The 18,077-nt window shown below is 38.2% G+C and overlaps 1 protein-coding gene across 5 annotated transcripts in view; it reads left to right on the top strand.

The window, feature by feature from the left end:
* BCAR3 (BCAR3 adaptor protein, NSP family member) overlaps positions 1-18,077 on the top strand; it is a 59,938-nt gene that overhangs the window by 10,308 nt on the left and 31,553 nt on the right. For all 5 annotated transcript variants that reach the window (XM_030496473.1, XM_030496477.1, XM_030496472.1 and 2 more), the window contains exon 3: positions 12,547-12,586. In XM_030496473.1, the coding sequence (XP_030352333.1) occupies positions 12,547-12,586 (40 nt within the window). The remainder of the gene's footprint in view (positions 1-12,546; positions 12,587-18,077) is intronic.

Genomic DNA, 18,077 nt, shown 5'->3' with positions numbered 1-18,077 from the left:
GTAAGAAGAGATTAAAAAATGTTGTTAGTGCAGCTCTTAATAGAATTTGTGTCATAGCAGCAAGTGCTGTTCCAATTGGATTTGATTTTCCAATTTCTTTGCTAAGACACATGTGGAATGCTATGGCAACAACTTCTAACTTTTGCTTTCTTTAATTTTTACAATGAATCTTTATACATTCTGCTCTATGACCTGACAGCCCAGTTTTATTGGAGCAGAAGACACTACCAGTTTGCCAGTCAGCAAATATGTCACTTCTTGAGTCGTCTTGGGATGACTCTGCACTTTTCACTAGTATACTTTAAAAGAAAATCGAGAGAGCATGTCTGATTTTCCTGTGGTAAGCACTTTGCTATGTATGCTGAGGTATATATTCTAATGCTCACAGGCACGTTGAAATTAGCTGGGACTAATTGTATAGGGAAGTCCATGTTACCTTATCAGAACTGTATCAAAAAAGCCCCATAATATTGTTATTTTAGTGTAGGAACTTGTGAAATAGTATAATATTACATAGGTATTCTCATTCAGGAGTGAATCGGTTTAATTACTATGATGCTGTTTACAAAAACTTAGTGTGAACACACATCTTAAACTTTTCCATGATGGATTGTTCAACCCAAGTGCTGTATTTGATGTCAGTGAGCCAGAACTAGTAGTCATTGGGATTACAGTGTTCATGTGCACATGGATCCAATTATGCTGAACTGTGATGCAGGTATGTCATAGTTTAAGTTTGATCGATTTAGAAAACATAACCGATAGCATTTTCAATATCTCAACATTAATAATATAATCTCTAATATATAAATACACAATTTTGTGGAAAAAAAATAAGTCAAGGCAAGAATAGGAAAAAGATAATGAATTGTGTCATTCCCTAATGGAACTCTTCTGATTTCCAGATACTTTTATTCTGTCTTACAGCTACCTGATTACATTACTATGTAGCCCAGAGAGAGTGTATGTATAGTAATTTATTTGTAGGATTATATTATCTCAGGATTTTTACATCTAAATGACCAAAAATACTATGTCTTTATGGAATTTCTCCTGGATTTTCAGATTTTCTGAATCTCCTGGATTCAGAAAAATAAAAATCTGACCTACAAAAGCACTCTTTTAATGTTGCAGACTTACAAGTCATATTTAATTTCAAATAAATAAATACTGGAAATGTCCAACTCACTTCACTTTTTCTGTGACCAAGCACATCATGAATCTACAGTCCTTATGAGGAAGATTTGTCATACCTATATTAGGGTAAAAATCAGGTAGATCATGAGTCATAGTCTCAAGTTGTTAAAAGCATAAATTTGAACTTATGTTGGATTAACAGAAGAAATAGTGTCATTTGGAACTACCTGTGCACTTGGATGATCATGGTTGTCCCTGACTGTCATTCCAGTGTAACAGACTTGTGGCATTTTCATGCTTTTTCATTAATGCAGCCAAATATCCCTCAGAATAAACAAGACCTAAAAGCAGTGCAGCGCTACCACTATCACATCAAGTCTGATTGTAGTGATTAAGGCAGCTGTCAAAGACCAATTTTGACATTCTATACTATTTCAGTTGGATGTCAATAGTACCCACATAGTCTTGGGTTAAGGTAGTAGTTGCCTCTGTAGGTCTGCTACTGGCTCAGATACGAGCATACTTTAATGTTTCGTCAGTGTAGAGATGCAAGAAATTTCTGTGTGTTGTTAAGAAGATGGATGGAGCAAAGAATTTTGCAAAGAATCTTTTGCAAATACTCCAAAGCACAACTAGATTCCACTATATTGATCCTGTGCTGTTTCATGAGGCAGTGTGATTCCAAGAGGTAGCAGAACAAGTAATTGCTGCTTGGATTGTCCGGCAGCTGGCAGCTGTAGTATTCTGTGTTCCTAAAGTTCATAATAAAAGAAATCTAACAAACAGGTTCATAAAGACTAACAGAGTCTAGTTGTAAAAGACATGTTTCTCATACAAAGCTTAAATTTTGTTTGAATTTCAATAGGGCTGCCTATATACTATCCGTTATTGGTAAGCCAATCCACAAACCAGGGAAAGAAGAAGAAAGATGAAGCATAAGACACATTCTGAAGGCTTTTCCTTCAGTTGGGATTTTGAGTTGAAGTTAGTACTTTTACACCACCACACAAATCCATTCCATAGTCATGGGTGCTGCCACATGTATTCTTCAGCACTTAGTATAGAATAAACATCAACAAAGACTATTTCCATGGTTAGGATTTTCATAGCATTTCTTCTTATGTGTATTCTGACTAATAAGTTTTGAACCTTTTGCCACAGTCTTCCTCTCAGCAAGTTGTCCTGGTGGAAGTGATTCCCTCTGCTGCCTTTAGCCATCTCTTCTCTTTTTTTAATTGTGAGAAATACACTTTTGGTACCCCACTGCCAAACAGGTCGTTAGTTCCAAAGTTGTTTTGTGGGGAGAGAAAGAATGCAAGTGGTATGATGGTTTCAACATTCTGTCTCTAGAGAATCAGACTAATAAAGATGTGATCTTCACAATCTGTTTAAAGCATGGTGAAGGAAAGAAAAAAGATACTCCTTTCTCAATACTCATAATTCTCTATTGCCTCCAAAGTAGCAGAAAAAAAAAGCCAGCCTATATTCCTGTTGAAACAAACATGAAGTGAAGTCGAGTTTAATAACAGCTCTGGAGTGAAATTGTAAACTGTCGAGAGGCCAGAAATAGGATCCAAGTTTGCACAGAGTTGGCATTGTTGGGTTTTTTGTTTGTTTGTCTTCTCTTCATGATGCTTTGAAGGAACTTAACACAAATGTCAGGATGGATAATCTAGCACAGTAGTAAAATCAAAGCTAGACACAATTTCTTACGAATAAGGTTATTGATTTTTAATGCAGTCTGTAGAGTATCAACCTTATTTAAAACCCTTCGTGTTTCGTGTGTGCCCAAATCAGACTTTTCAGAAAATACACTTGACTGATAGAAGTCTGTGTATAAGAAATCTAGCATCTAACAGAGATGAGGTAATTTTGTCCTTGCCCAGTATGTGAGGTATGGACTCTTTGAAGAGTAGAGCTTTGGATATTTTGGGAGAAACTGTGTGGTCACACATTTGCATTAAATCACTATCTTCCCTCTGTTGAGCCTTCCCCTAGGAAGTGTTGAAGCGCACCATCTGCCAGAAATGATCACTCTTAAGTTTTCATGCTAATTAAAGCCTTCAAACAAAGCTGACATTAATTTACACTGGCTGTTTCCCATTATATGAGATGTTTGTGAATATATGCTGGTTTAATTCCTCTTTACTGGCTGTCTTTCCAGTAGCCATTTCATCTGTTCACACTTGCAAAGACATTTTTTTGTTCAAATTCCATTCTTTATCTATACTGATGTTTCAAAACCAGTGATAAACAGTAGGGCTGCACTGTTCAAACTGGCTTGGAATCAAAATACTTTGTGCCTTTCTCTAAATTACGTGTAATGCTCTGGATGCTTTGTTTTATCGCTGTTCATGAGAGGTTCTGACCTACCAGCTGGTCAGAATTAGATTCCCCCCCTCCCTCTTTTTAAAGCTTTACTTTTAACTGTCTATATATTGAGAAGCATAGAGTTGTAACTACTGAACTGTAATTTTAACCTTTTCTCCTTTTCTTCTGTCTTGATTTTCTGTTTGCAATTCCTGGCTATGCTGCAAGTCCTGGATGTGATTGTAAGCTGCAACACTACTGCTTTTATTGATGTGGCTACAGACTATTTGGTTTTGTAGGTAGATCAGACATAACAGCTTCTTTGGAGTCTACCAAAATCTTGAACTTGAACTGTTCATATCCAGTGTTAGGGGATTTTTTTTTTGACATGGTTCAGTGATGTTCATTAAGAAAAATTGAATCTGGTTGGGGGCAGGTTGTGGTTAGCTCGATTCTTTCACTGAGGAAATGGGCAAACTAGTAGTTGTACATTGTCCAATGCTCACTCAGCCCTCCTGCAGGAGGTGAAAATGTGGTAAATAACCTGTAAACTAAAATGTATTTTGTAGACTAGCCCTATCTACATACAGGCACTAAGAATACACAGAATTTCTGTAGTTCTGAAAGTATGATAGCTGTGTACAACTGTGTATTTAGCTAGACTTCGGACTTAGTTTCAGTACTGGTCAGCCAATTTTTTCGACATCAGCTTTTTCTCCCGTTATTCCAGATAAAGTGGTATCATTTGTCATTGGACTTTCTATTGCTGCAGCAGAGTTATTCTAGAGTAGATTAGTTTATCTCATCATTTAGAATGTTCTGTGCTCTTCAGAATTTCTGATCTTCAAGGCTCTGCATGGTTAGCTGGGTGGCACTTGCATGCTTGTCTCATCTTCTGTAACTGTCCAGGAAAAAGTTGGAAACCTGATCAATTTTAAACTTTACTAGTGCCACCGACATTAATAGGATAACTTCATCAGCATCTTGAGGTATAAAGACATCAAGCTGTTCCTTTCCTCTTAGTTGGAACTACCACAACAGATGCAGCCTGCTGAAGTCCTTGAATTGACAGTTGATTTATAGGGGGAAAGAGCTGACAGGGCAGTCCTTGGTGAGGAGCACACTATGCAGGGATTTGCTTCAGGATTTGCAGCCTGTTTTGTTTTTCCACATGCTGCAAATTCTGGTCTTTGGGTTCTGAGGATAGGATGGGTCAGCTTTTTAACATTTATTTTGTTCTAACTAGTCATTTTGAAAATGTTATTTGTTGGATAATTTTGGTTTGAATATGTGTTACTTTTATATATGACTGCTCTGTGTGCACTTACAGCATATGATTAGGTGCACTTTGAAAACCAAAATCAAAATGAAATTTTATCAAGGTAAGATTTTGGTTTATCTAGTAAAAGTAGTATTGTACATGTTTACTGTGTGGAGAGCTGTAAATAATACTATTTGAGTTCATACAATGCAGTGTCGTTCTTCAGGTATAAAAATATTTGCGAAATTAACAGGAAGATGATCAATTTTACTTGTTCCCTTTAAATTTTGAGATAATGTGGGGAGGAAATGTTTATAAACCCACAGAATTCTAAAAGTAAAAATATATGGTTTTGGTGTAATGCCTGAAACTTCCTATTAGTATGAATTTTGTTTTCCAAAAACTCTGAACCAGGCTGTTTGTGAGTTTGTGGTTGTGTTTCTTAGTAGGAGTAAGATGAGTTTGATAAATTTAGGGCTATGGAGTATCTCATTGACTTCTTCAATGCACACATAAATGGTTTTCAAAAGGAAGGATTCCTTCATGCTTTTTGTCCCAGAATTTCCCATTCTTTGTCTCGATGTGTCTTGTTCGCATATGCACCTGCAAATCCGACCTCTGCTGTCTCAGAGGTGGAGCAGATCTACCCACTAAAGCTGGCAGATCTTTGTGGTAGAAAGAATGCTCTGTTGTATAAGCAGAGAATAGCTAATGTTCTCTGCTTACATTCAGTACCAAATCCTCTTATCCTTTAACTTTTGGGGGTCACTTCTGGTTTGGCTTGTCTGCTCTTCCAGCCCTTCTGTCCATTCTTGGAGTCAGATTCTTCTGTTGTTCTCCTCAACACTTCACCCCTTTGTTCCCATTTGATGCTCACATCTGCTGCTTGACATAGACCTGCAGAGCCAAAGCCTCACTTCTTGCTTTTTACAGGGATTTTGGAAACCTGACTGCAGGTGACAGTAATCAAAAACACGCCCATGTGGGATCTTGAGGGAGAGAGATGTGGGGAACAGGACAAAACGTCTCAAAAAGCAAGACCTCTCCAGTATTGGACATTAACTAAACCCCAGTCCTTTGGCTTCTGAGCAGACAACTGAAGTGCTGTGTGGGATGGGCGCAGTTGTATCACTGTTTGAAATTGGTTGTGGGATCAGGACCTTATTTTTCATGAATGACTTGACAGGCAAATGTAGCCCAAATTCCTCAAAGCCCCAACCTAAAATGAGTTTATGTTATTTTTCAAAAACTTCTGAAAAATGCTGTCTTTTCAGACCATTTCTTCTTTGGGCAAAGGATGCTGTATGCAACGGAAAGCTGCTTGAATTACTCCTTCCATCACATCCAAAGCTTTTCTCGTAACCTGGCCGTTTCCTGGTCTCTTGTAAAGATTCTGGAGTGTTCTATTCACTTGTACTAAGTACTGTCTTGCTTCCTCAGCTTGCCTCTCTGTCCCCATGTGACCATTTATTTTCCTTTCAATCCCTTTTATGCTTTAAATAAAGATACCAGCTCTATGTATGCTGCGAGGTACCTGTTCATCACCTTCTGGGTGAAACTATCATTTGTAGCTGTACTTCCTTTCAGCAAGAAGTGTTTGTTAGCAAAAGCTAATACTGCATTGCAATTTCTCCTATGCTATGGTCTGATACCTGGTTTTATGGTTAGGTTGTGAGATACCTGCTGGCCTCTGAAAGTATTATAGAAGCTTCAGTCAGTTCTTTGCAACTCCTCTGCTTTCATACCTTTGCTGTGTTCTTAGTATGTTAGAACCACTTTGTTACACTTCACAATTTGTTCTTTTTAAAGGTATTTTCAGTCTTTCTGTTCTGTAGCTGAAAAAAAATGCAAAGCCAGTGGATTTTTCATGTCTGTTCTGGTAATAAGATAATTTGACACACATCTAAAGAATTTCAGCTACTGCTGCAGAAACCAGTTCACTTAGCACAGAAACATACAAACACAGGAAATGAAAATCAAGTATCTGTAGTGTTCACTAACCTGCTCCAATGACAGAACAGTCCTGTGCCCACTTTTTGCTACTTTCATGTTCCTGGAGTTGTGTTCTGAGCTTGTTGCAACTCACTGGTACAGTCTTGTCAAAATACAATCTATTTTGATGATGGGAGATGGGGAGATGAGTGATCGGTTATAATTACAGGATTATAAATTTCTGTTAGCAGGAAATCAGTGAAATTGAGTAGGATATCCCCAGAGTAGTTAAATGTCACACAGGAGAATGTGTTCCTAATGCTCACTCGCAGTGTTCAATGTAGAGAAGCTTTTGATGCAATGAACTTCTTAAACTGGGGTAAGGGAGTAGACAAGGAAAACAGTTCTTCCTCCACCATCATCTTAATCAGTACTAAAGCAAAGGATTAACTTTCCTATGCTTCAGTCCCGATACACATTCCTGAAAGACGTGCAGCCAGGTGGCAACCATTCTTTGTGAGTAAACTGTTCCGAGATTTACATGAATTTCAGATGTATCGATGGAGTCTGTGATCCTATTGAGCATTTGTCAGTCTTTTGAGAATGCGTATATGCATTTTGGAAGGTTAAATTATTTTTGACCAATTAAAAATTTGTAGAGCTGCATTCTGAGTAACTGCAGCAACTAAAGCATTGACTGTAAAGAGTTGTCAGCTGAAGGTGCAAGTCAACAAAAACACACATAAAGAAGTTTTTAGAAAGAGTGACTGTTTTGGGTAAGTGATAGTCTGCTGCCCAACCACTACTTTCACAACATAGTAACTGCCTGGGAATAGAAGATTTTAAGAAGGGCTTTGAAGAACAGAGTTTTGGCTCTGGGACTCCTAAATGTTATGGACAATAAAGGAAAAAGAATGGGAGTGCCTAGTCTGAGCTTTTGAACAGGTTGTAAAGACCAGTACTGTATTGGGTGCAGAAGTAGAAATTGATTTGGAAAAGGCAGAAAAAATGGGGTAGATTTTTCTGCTGTGATAGGTAAAATAGAGCAAACTCGGGGGATGCAGAAGATTGAAATGGTAAATGGCTGTAACATTATCTTTGAAGGGCCATTCTGAACAAATATGAAAGAGTTGAGGTTTCATTTAATTCAATTCAGAAAAAAGTACATTGTATCTTTTCTTGAGTTTTAATTACTGAAGAGTCCCTACTGCTCTTGTGTGAACTGCAGGTCATTATGCAGTTAGTCATAGCAGTTTGCACTTGTTTCCACTGGTGTTGGAATGAGTCATGTCCATGGTGTTGTGCAGCTGTAGACAGAATGGTGGAATGGCCTTAGGTATGCAGTAGGAGTGCGTATGTGAAACAGAAGCTGCTGGAGGATAAAATCACTGGATCTTTTACTCTAGTTTACAGTACAAATAACATCAGTCTGCAGTACATAAACACAGTATGTCTAGCATGCTCGTACTTGCACCTTCATACTTAAGTAGTGGTGTATTTCTTAAATCTACATAGATGGAGAGATTTCAAAGACACGAATTGAAGAAGGCATTTGATCCCATCTGGTCTCTTTATAGCAGTTCTGTCTGTGTAAGCAGCCATACAACAGCTCAGTACATTTTCAGTTTTGCTGGCTCCCTTGGAGCCTGTATTGTCTTTACTCCGATTTGGCATTGGCACGACTGAGAAGATTGTACTTCTCAGGATCACTCTTTCAACGTAGTAGAAAGGAGATGCTTTTGAAAATGCCCCCAACAAGGGTCACTTAAGAACAAGCAACCAAATGTACTTTCACTTGCCAAGTACTGGCAACGTGTCCTAATGTTTTTCCCACAAGTACGTTTTTAAAAGTGTGGAGTAGCTCAAAGCTGCTTCAGGGCCGTTAAGCAGTTTCCATCACTGCAAGAATATCTATGCGATAACTGAATGATGGTGAGGATTTGGGCACCTCTGGTCATACTGTTGTGTCTAGGCTTCAATTTTGTGAAAGTTATCATAGCTAATTTAAAATTGTGGCTGATACATCTGCGAGGATGGAGAAAGCAGATGCTTAATATGGTTTAGTCTGTCAGGGTGTGTGTGTTGCAGGATTCTTTACAATAGCAGGTAATGTGCAGTTGTTAGTAGAAAGGTTTAAGTTTTTCTAGAATTAACAGCTAAAGTCTACAGAATACCTGCTTCAGGGTTCTTTACTGAAGCAGTGCTATACAGAACTGTTGGACAAACCTCAGAGCCTGGAAAAAAAGACTGACTGTTTCTGAGTTATTCCCCTGCACTCACTGAACTGTATAATGTGTATTGGGGATGGATTCCAGGATTCAACTTTTCAACTGTAGCACTGATTATAAACGTGATAGTTTTATCAAATATTTTTCAGAGTGACTAATTAGTCAGACTTCAATGTTTTCTTTACTAGATTTTTGTGTTTGGTTGCTCATTGTCTTCAAATCAATGCAGGATTTGATGTTGGCTGTGTGGCAGTGTTTAGTTTGTCATACCAGAAACATGATCCAAGTTCCTTCCTTTCAGCTGATGACTACTGAGGTTGTCAACTTCAAAAACATCTGAATTCCATTCCCTTTTCTCATTTCTGTCAGCTTTAGCTGTATCTTGAAGGAGGCTACATGTAACAGTAATCCCTGTTCTCACAGTGTTCAAATGTATCAGTACTTTGTCACAGACGGTCACTTCCAACCAGTAAGACACCAAGCTCTTCATTGCAGCAACAGATTTTGGTTTGAGGGAAGAAGGAGGAAGCAAAAGAGAACTGTGTTTTCTGTTGTTGTCTTCATCTTTATGTAGGGTTGCTTGAGCTCCATGCCTCACATTCAAGCTCTGTGTTATTTTCTTGGCAGTATCAGTAAGAAACCCATAGTGCAAAAGAACACCAACCCAATAATTCTAATAATCTCGCAGCTGGACTGAAATCGAGATAGTTTCTGAGGATTAGTAGGGATAGATTAAAGGGTTGTATGTCTGCAAGATCAGCCGGAAGAGAGAAAGATGTTGTCAGATGTCAGTAGGGATGCTCTAGAATGTTTCTGGCTAGGACAACCTCAGAATCATGGAGTTTAAGATTGTGAAGACTGCTTTTTTTAGTGATGAATTATTACTGGAGGAGTGTGTGCACTTACTACAGTTTGCACACAGACCTTGTGCATGTGAGGAGGGTCAGCAGAGGACTTGCACTACGCAGGAGAATGACTTAATTACATGTAGCAAGTCAGGTGTCTCTTTTTTTCTTCTTTCTTTTCTTTTCTTTTTCCTTCTTTTTTTACTTTTTTCTTCTCCTTTTTTCTTTTTTTATTTTTCTTTCTTTTTTTTTCTCTTTTCTGCTGTAAGCAAAAGAATGCTGTAAAGGGATTTAGTTTTTGTCATGAAATGAGGTGATCTAGCAGCAGCGTAAATACCCAAAATGGATGTGGGAGTGTGTTTGCATCCCTTTCTTAACTTCCTAAATTCCCTTCTGTGACAGAATGAGTATGAAGTCAATACTGTATGTCCTTCTGCAGACCTTACCCAACATCTTACCTTGAAGTGTTCTGAAAACTTCTCTGTTCCAGGTGACATCTTTCTGCATTAAATGTGCTTTTCATCTGAATGGAAATACAGCTTATCTGATTATTAGGAAGCCAGAATGTGTAATAAAACCCAATCTGTGAACCCACGGTAATGGTTGACTTATGTGCAGACTCTAATACATATATATTGAGGTAAACAGATGCAAATGAATACAACTGTAAAGTCCAGCTTATTTGAAGATAAACATTAGCATTTCTTGAAATGTGATAAAATCTGATGAAAGATTAAAAACTTAGTATTAATGAAACAAACCTGCAGTTGAATTGATTTGAGAGGTGGCAGAACCTGAAAGTACCTTTCATCTGATCTGTTAATTATTGGAAAGTATTGATGTTTTTTCTGCAGATCATCCAATACAAGAAGTGAGAATGTGGCTTCACCATTTTTAAGATTCCTTGAGAGGGAAAATGGAAAACAAGTGTTTGTTTTGGGGGGCTTTTTTGTGGGGGGGAGTCCTGACATTATAGATTTCCTTTGCTATCCTTTATGGCATAAAGGAGCACATCGTCATTGCTGACAGAGAGCTGAGATTCAGGAGTTGGTTTTGTCATCAAGTTATTTGGTTAGTTCCTAGTTAATTGGGCTGCTTAATCTGTTTTTCTGCATATAATGTGGCAGTATTGTGATGGAATCAAACAACAGGAAAATGCAGTAGTTAATCTTTACTATTATTTACTGCACATCAATTAGCGTTCCTTGAAAATAACTTCCAAAAAATGGCACAAAGGTGAAGACTTGGACAGCAAGGGAAGATGGGGTGAGAGGGAGAGGTAGATCTGGTAGAAGAAAGGTATTTCAGGTGAATAGGGCTCCAACATAAACATCTTTATGTATAACCTGTGCTTGTGGTGAGTTACAGAGTTTCCTACGTTCTGTACATTATAGTATTTGTGAAGAGATTTGTTACACCATCTGTTTACTAAAGCAGAAATTTTCAAAGCATATGAATAGTGAGGCAAATGTAGGTCACTTCTTTACCTCTCTCTTCTGGTTTTCCTGCTTTATATAGCAGTAAATAGACTGTTGTGTCTCTAAAGCTTTTCTACCTCCTTCATTTTACTTTGGCTTGGTCTGTCCTGAAGATTTTTTTGTCTTGTACCTTGGGTGGGAACAGTGGAGTCTGTAGCAAGGAATGGAGTTTGTAAGTGCAGACCATGGCAAAACATGCTCACTGCTGAAGTAAGCAAGTAAGCTAGTTGTTAGCCTTATTGTTGAGGTGTTCTTTTGGAGTGTGTTTCATATGCAGTGCTGATAGACCCTTTGTCCTGAAAGATTCCACAGGCAAGTGAAGAACTAAACTGCAAAGTGTTTCCAAAGCATTTGGTACTGGCACAACTTCCCACAGATCATTTGAATGTGAAAGGAGTTCAGCCATGCTTAATGACTTTGCTGAATTGATTAAGAATGGGATTTTTTTTTTTCCCCCAGTCAAATTGCAAAGCATTGAGAAAACAAGCTTTTTTCTATTTAGAAACTTCCTTTTTCTTTTTCCTCTGTGCTTCACCCGCGTTTTTTCTGGTGTGCTTGTACATAGCTTATGTGCATACAGACACTAAGCTGTCCCTTCTTTGTATATTGGATGGGAAGAGTTTCAAATCATACAAATTCTATTTCCATTGAACTTAACAGCTTTGTTGTTATTTTTTTAAACTAAGCTGGGAAAGGAACTTGGCCTTTGATAAATATTGGGATAAGGTGAAACAGTAACCCATGACACAGCCTGAACAGCTGAGCACCATCATTTATGAGCAGGGCTAAGAAGTGGGAGGGCTCTGTTTTGTCTATCTATAGGTATTCTGGATTAAAAACTCTTGGGGAACTGGACTGAAAACTGAGTATAAAATTATAACTTAGTTTCAGGTGGTATGCAGTTATATTCAAAACAACACAGAGAACTTAGAGACTCTTCTGGGTTGGTTGATTGCATCGTAACCCAATTTCTACATATCCAAAGCTGCTTATTAAGTTTCCAGTGTTACATCGTTGTAACTATTATGTAGTATATAAGTATTTTCAGACATCTGTTGAAATATCAAGACTGTTTTTGCTTTGCTTAACACTGTATAATCAACTTTATTTCACAAATTAATTACTAGTGGCTCCACTACCTGACCTTCTAGAAGAAATCAGTGATTTATATTGTGAAAAGTTAGATTGCATAGGTGATCTAGCTTATAACACACAGTTTTTAACAAGGGTTTTATTATGACCTAATAGCCTGTTGCTTTTATGAATGCATCTCTTCAGTATGACGTTATATTTGCACTCACCATTTGGTTTTTTGTTTGTTTTTCTTCCTCCCTCCTTGCCTCATTTTCTCACAGAGATCAGAACATTCTGGATCCTGCTTTGGAATATGTTAAGGTAAGGTACCGTTTCTTAAGCTCAGAAGATTTCATTTGGTATATAAGCAGCACTGCCAGAGCATTTCCAGTCAATTGTAGTTAAATAGTGCTTCTGTCTATCTTTTGCTACAGAAAAACTAATTATATATGTCAGACTACTTTCTTCCTGCTTCAGTGAAATGCTTGTGGGCATTGTGTTTTGGGGAGTAGGTTGCATTTTTATATTGGGACCTCTTCAGTTCCATGGTGACTACCTGTGATCTTGGCTTTGTTAACACATTAAAAGAATCCATATTGCTTATGGATTTCGGGAAAAGTTAAGAAACACATCTCAAAAGATCATAAAAATGATGATTTAGGTTTATGTTTTTATCAATGTACTTACTACTGTTACAGTTAGAAATTCACTTCTGGTCCAAAAAGTAGCTGGAATCCTGGCAAAATTGGAAATTCTGTTTTCCTTTTGTACAAGATCAAAGTGCTGGGAAAAAAAATAAAATGAATGTGTATTTTGTTAGAATACGTAAAAATACTCTGGATCATTCATAAATGTTATTGAAAAATCAGTCTTCGACTGACAATATAGAAACTTTGGAAGAAGCCTTAAGGATGTGATTGTGCATTGAGAGTCTCTTGCAGTGCTGCAATTTCCACTGAATTAGTACCTTTCAACATGTTTCATTTAAATGAATATTATTTCTGAGAACCTTGAAAAGATCTGGCTTCTATGTTATGTCTCTCAACAATGGGCTTCTTTAATTGTTGGGCTTTGTTCCCTGTCTTTTCGAAGACAGTAATCTTCTGAACAGTGTCCGATAAAAAAGGTTAACCTTGAATGTAGGGTATTTCTGTATCTGTTCATGTGCATAGCCTGAATTTCTCAGACACCTGAATTTCTACTTCAGGTTAGAGTTTGGGTGAGGAAGAAACTAAGGAGAGACAATCAACTGGGTTCTGCTGCTAGATTTCCCTCTGTGGGTGTTCATAGTTGAGGGAAATGGAGAGTGTCCAGGTTAGGGTTCGTTCAGGTTGATCACAGAAGTGAACTAGGAGTATGTAATGCAGTGTTGAGAGGACACTGCTGAAGGAAAGTGCCAAGAATTAATTTGCCTGAAAGTGTGGAGGGGTCCTCTGCTGGACTTTCTGCCTAGGGTTGTGGTGGAGGTAGGAATTAGGGTTTCAAAGAAGAGAATGGGAAGAACAAAACACAAAGGTCCATGGCAAAGAGGCTGTCAGAGGACTCTGAGGACTGCTGCTGGAATTCTGCTCTAAACAGCTCAGTGTTGCAAGGTCCCTGGCTTCAATTTCAGCCTAAAGTTGGGATATGGTAAAGTAGCAGAGACAGAGAAGGCCAAGAGCCTTCTGAAGAATACTGTAGAAGAGGGGATGCCAAAGACAACAAAGTGGTGGACATGTTAATTGCCCTATTTAATTTACTGCCTATCTTGCATTATACTATACACGTTGTTACAGTTTTAATAATATGGCCAAGTAGAAGGCAGAGGTTTCATGTGCCAATTCATCAATATGTGTGTCTTGTCTTGTTGCAGCAAGTTCTATATTATAAATGTGGTTTCTGATCTTTTTAACTTTTCTAGTAGAAGCTTGTCTTGGACTCTCATCAATAGCACTGGTGCTAAGCTTGGTTATTAAGACTTTGATGTTGGGGCGGAAAGCCTGGGGAAAAGAGTCTTATGAGGGAGAATACAAGGGTTACCATCCCCTTCTTTTCTCTTTCCTCTTGCATTTTTCCTGTCTATACCCTTCTCTTTAGAGAACTATGAGTTTTGTCCCCAGTTCAGTGATATTATTAGCCCCCCCAATATTTTTTGGCTGTAAAAGTCCAGGTTAATAACAAAACTGATTTCAGAAATGTATCCTTACACAAAAAATTATCATAAACGCCAAATAAAGGAGGCCTCTCATCAATAACTTGTTATCAGTTTACTATGACTGTAAAAGATGTGCCTGAATTCATGACAGCAGGGTCTTGGAACCTCCTTTGCTGGCTTAAGTTTTAGTAAGTATGTGTTCATTTTTTTCTCTAACTCACCTTATAGTAATTATTACATTAATGTTTATGAATTTTCCAGCTTCTTGGATAAATTCTGATGGCAGTGTTAAGTCCAGTATGGACTGAAGAACACCAACCTATTCAAGTTACAAAGCTGAAAGAATAGATTCCTGTAGCATCTCGCTGTGCTTGTACCAACACTGCCATTTGCACAAGTCTGCCATATAATGTGTATGTATTAGTTTGAGCAAGCAGGGTTGGTGCTGGTTGTGTAGGCTTTCACAGGTGTTGCTTAAGTGGTGAAAAAACCACCTTTAAATGAAGAAGTGATAGTGAGAGAAGAGGGAGAAAACAAGCACTTTTAGGAATCTGATTTTGCTGATTCAGGATACCAAAGTTCTGAGAGACAGATTGATATTTCAGATGCCCAAGAAAGTATAGTTAGTATTGTCTCTAGGCAGAGAAGTATTGATTGACTGACTGAAAATGCAAATAAACTTGAGTATTGTGTATGGTGTATCAAGCATACATCAAAACTAACACTAGGACAAGCTAATTGTACAGTAAGTCTTGATAGAGATTATTGTTTCATCTTACTCTAAAGAGAAGAGAGATTTTGGCTTAATGTGTTTTTTAACAAGGCAGATTATCTTGAAAGTAGCGCATGGCACAAGTTTAGGTTGTATTATTAGGGTGGTCTGGCTGCTGGTGATTTTACCCAGGAGTTAAAGTCCCAAGCAAAGTGTGCTATGTCAGGGCCCTGAGGGCACTGATTTGCCTTAAGTGTCCTCACCTTAGCCTCATTTAGGACTTCCACCCACACCCATAGGGCAAGGGCTCCATTTAAGCTCAGACTGGGGCCTTCAGGCCCTGCCTGAGCTGTGTGTTAGGTGTGCCTGCCCTTAGCCCTGCTTCTGAAGTGCTGTGTGGGAAGCCCTGGGTGGACCTTGGACCTGCCCTGTTATGCTGTTTTACCTGAGTCTCACTGGACTAAGACCTGTTAGTGTCATCACCCTGCTCAGCTTGCTTGCCTTCTGGTGCTGTGGGACTGCACCTTCTTGGTGAGCATGTTGTCCACCCTGTGCTGTTGGTACCCCTTCCTTTCGGGAGCAGCTATACTCTTGCTGCTCCCTGACATGCTAATTGTAGCTGTCTGTTTTGAAAGATCCAATACGATCAAATATATGCCATCCTCATAACTGATCCACTTTGTCAGCTGCACAGACATACGTAGTCTCATTCTATTCCAAGACAAGCAGCTAGTTTTAAACTAGCTGGAATTTAAACCATCATTTTAAGAAGGGAAGCTGGGCACAGAGCTTATCCTGCAGCATGCTACCCGAGTTTCTTGTGAGTCCCATGGGAAAGATAATTAATACTTGTGGAGAATGTGCTTCTGATGGGTAGCGATTAACATCTCTTCAGAACTGGACTCTGCTGTAAATAGAATGCAGAAAATTCATGCAGGTTTGTGGAAAAGTAACAAGGTTTTGGGTTTTGTTTGGGTTTTTTTAATCCAGTGAAAAGAATATGATAGTGTTTGTTGTGGCAGTAGTGACTACAAGCAGGCATTGCTGTATAAGTCACAGAGACTGATGACAAACTTACAAGCTGAGTACCAATTTGCTTTTTATACATACCTTTCCTTGCTAGAATCTGGTGACTAAAAGTAACATAAATAATTCTTTGTATTTAGAAATACTCTGGACAGAGGAAAGGCAAAATAAATTGGGGTTTTTTTTCCTGTTCTATTCTGTTCAAGATCAAAGACAGAAAGTGCTGATTATTATAATAATCCTCTGAAGGTTTTCTATTAGAGAATGCTCTCAATAGATGCACTGTGGTTTCTAAAACTTTAATGTAGATTACAGGTAACAAATAGCAATTTCCTGCACCTTGAATATTGATGTATTAGTTCATTCAGTACATAGAGAGCTCATTATGCAAAAGCAACTTCTAAGGGAAAAAAGAAGTACTGATTTGCTGGAGCTTGAGTACTGAAGTGTCCATATGGCTTCAACCCTTCCTTTGTCTTCACAGTCTTGCTGAAACCATGGTCACAGTTAAATGGCTCTTTCAGAAAACCCTTTTATGGTAGAAAACAGGCCAGGCTGCTTTGAGTCGGGCTGCTAACCAAGTCATGAAAGAGATTTACGGACACAATAGCACGTTGTACATTCTGTGAGATTTTTACAAGTTTTATGAGCCAAATAATAGATCCATTGGTAGTCTCAGCAGGTTCTTCCCACACCCTGAGACTGCACATCCACAGAACAGACTCCTGCAGGGGGGAAAGGATCAAGTGCTGGCAGATTTGAGTGTGTCAGAGAACTTCTTGTGAGTCGTTTTCATCAAGTTCATGTGAACTAAAGATAGCTTTCTGTCCCATTCCTATTCACTATAAATACTTTAAGATCTTTTAATAGAAGTCTGTGCTGTAATCATCAAGGCTGTTATCAGGGTGGAAATAAAAAAAACCAGATTTCTCTCCTCCTTTCACATTTCCTGTGGGAATAGTGCTAATAATTACAGAAATACATATCAGTGATGAGTTGATAAGTAGTATTATGGCCTGAGGTTTTTGAGTTTAATCTATTAGTGGAAAAACCCCCAAATTTATGACTGATTGTCTGCTCAGCATGATCACAAGGGAAGCTTATATTTAGATTCAGACTTGAAAAAAGCTGTCACTGGTCTAAGGAAGTTATAGCTGCAGAAAAACATTATTCCCTTCCAAAGTTCGACTGAAAGATTCTTGTTTGTCTCTGCCCCACAGTGCTCATTTTTCCCCTCTTTTTACTCCTCTTTGATTTTGTTAGAAAGCAGAATGTCATAGAAATTATTGTCATTTTGTGAGCGCAACTGAAAATACATTTTGTATGACATTCTGATCTATTGGTCATTATTTGTAGCTTTGCAAGATAGAACAGTATTTTGTGAATTTTATTCAGCTTCAGAGAACTTTGATCCGGTGATGAGGTTTATTGATGCAGTTAGTTATAGTTGATTGCACAAATACATAATATTCTGTATATCAATCAAATATATGTGTGCATGTTTGACTCCAATCATTCTAATGGCTGTGCCAAGAAGATAATGAGGTAAGAATACTATGAAACATGAAGAGTGTGTGTGTATGTATGTATGGTTGGGAAAGTTTAGGAAAAAAAATCTATGTCAGCATGATAAGTAGTCACAGTTTGGAAAAGAATTCTTCCTGATGACATTGGAATTCCGTTGCAAGGAGCCTTTTTTAGACATGGAAATGTATATTAGAGAAATCCCCACCCCACTGGAAAAGTTGCCAAGTGCAGTGTATGAGCTGCTGCGTATCACGCTCCTGTGGAGACTTGCCTTTTGAGACACGAGTTGTGACTTGTGAGCAGAAAGTTTGCTGGGTTTATGCATTGTTTGACAGTGTTATGTGTGAAGTATCTGAGCTTTGAGGAATGCCTGACACTAGGGCACCGAATGATCAGGAGGTTCTTTTTGAATC

This window comes from Strigops habroptila, chromosome 8 (genome assembly GCF_004027225.2).
Source record: "Strigops habroptila isolate Jane chromosome 8, bStrHab1.2.pri, whole genome shotgun sequence".
Taxonomy (NCBI): Eukaryota; Metazoa; Chordata; class Aves; order Psittaciformes; family Psittacidae; genus Strigops; species Strigops habroptila.
This window is presented reverse-complemented; position numbering and strand designations above follow the sequence as displayed.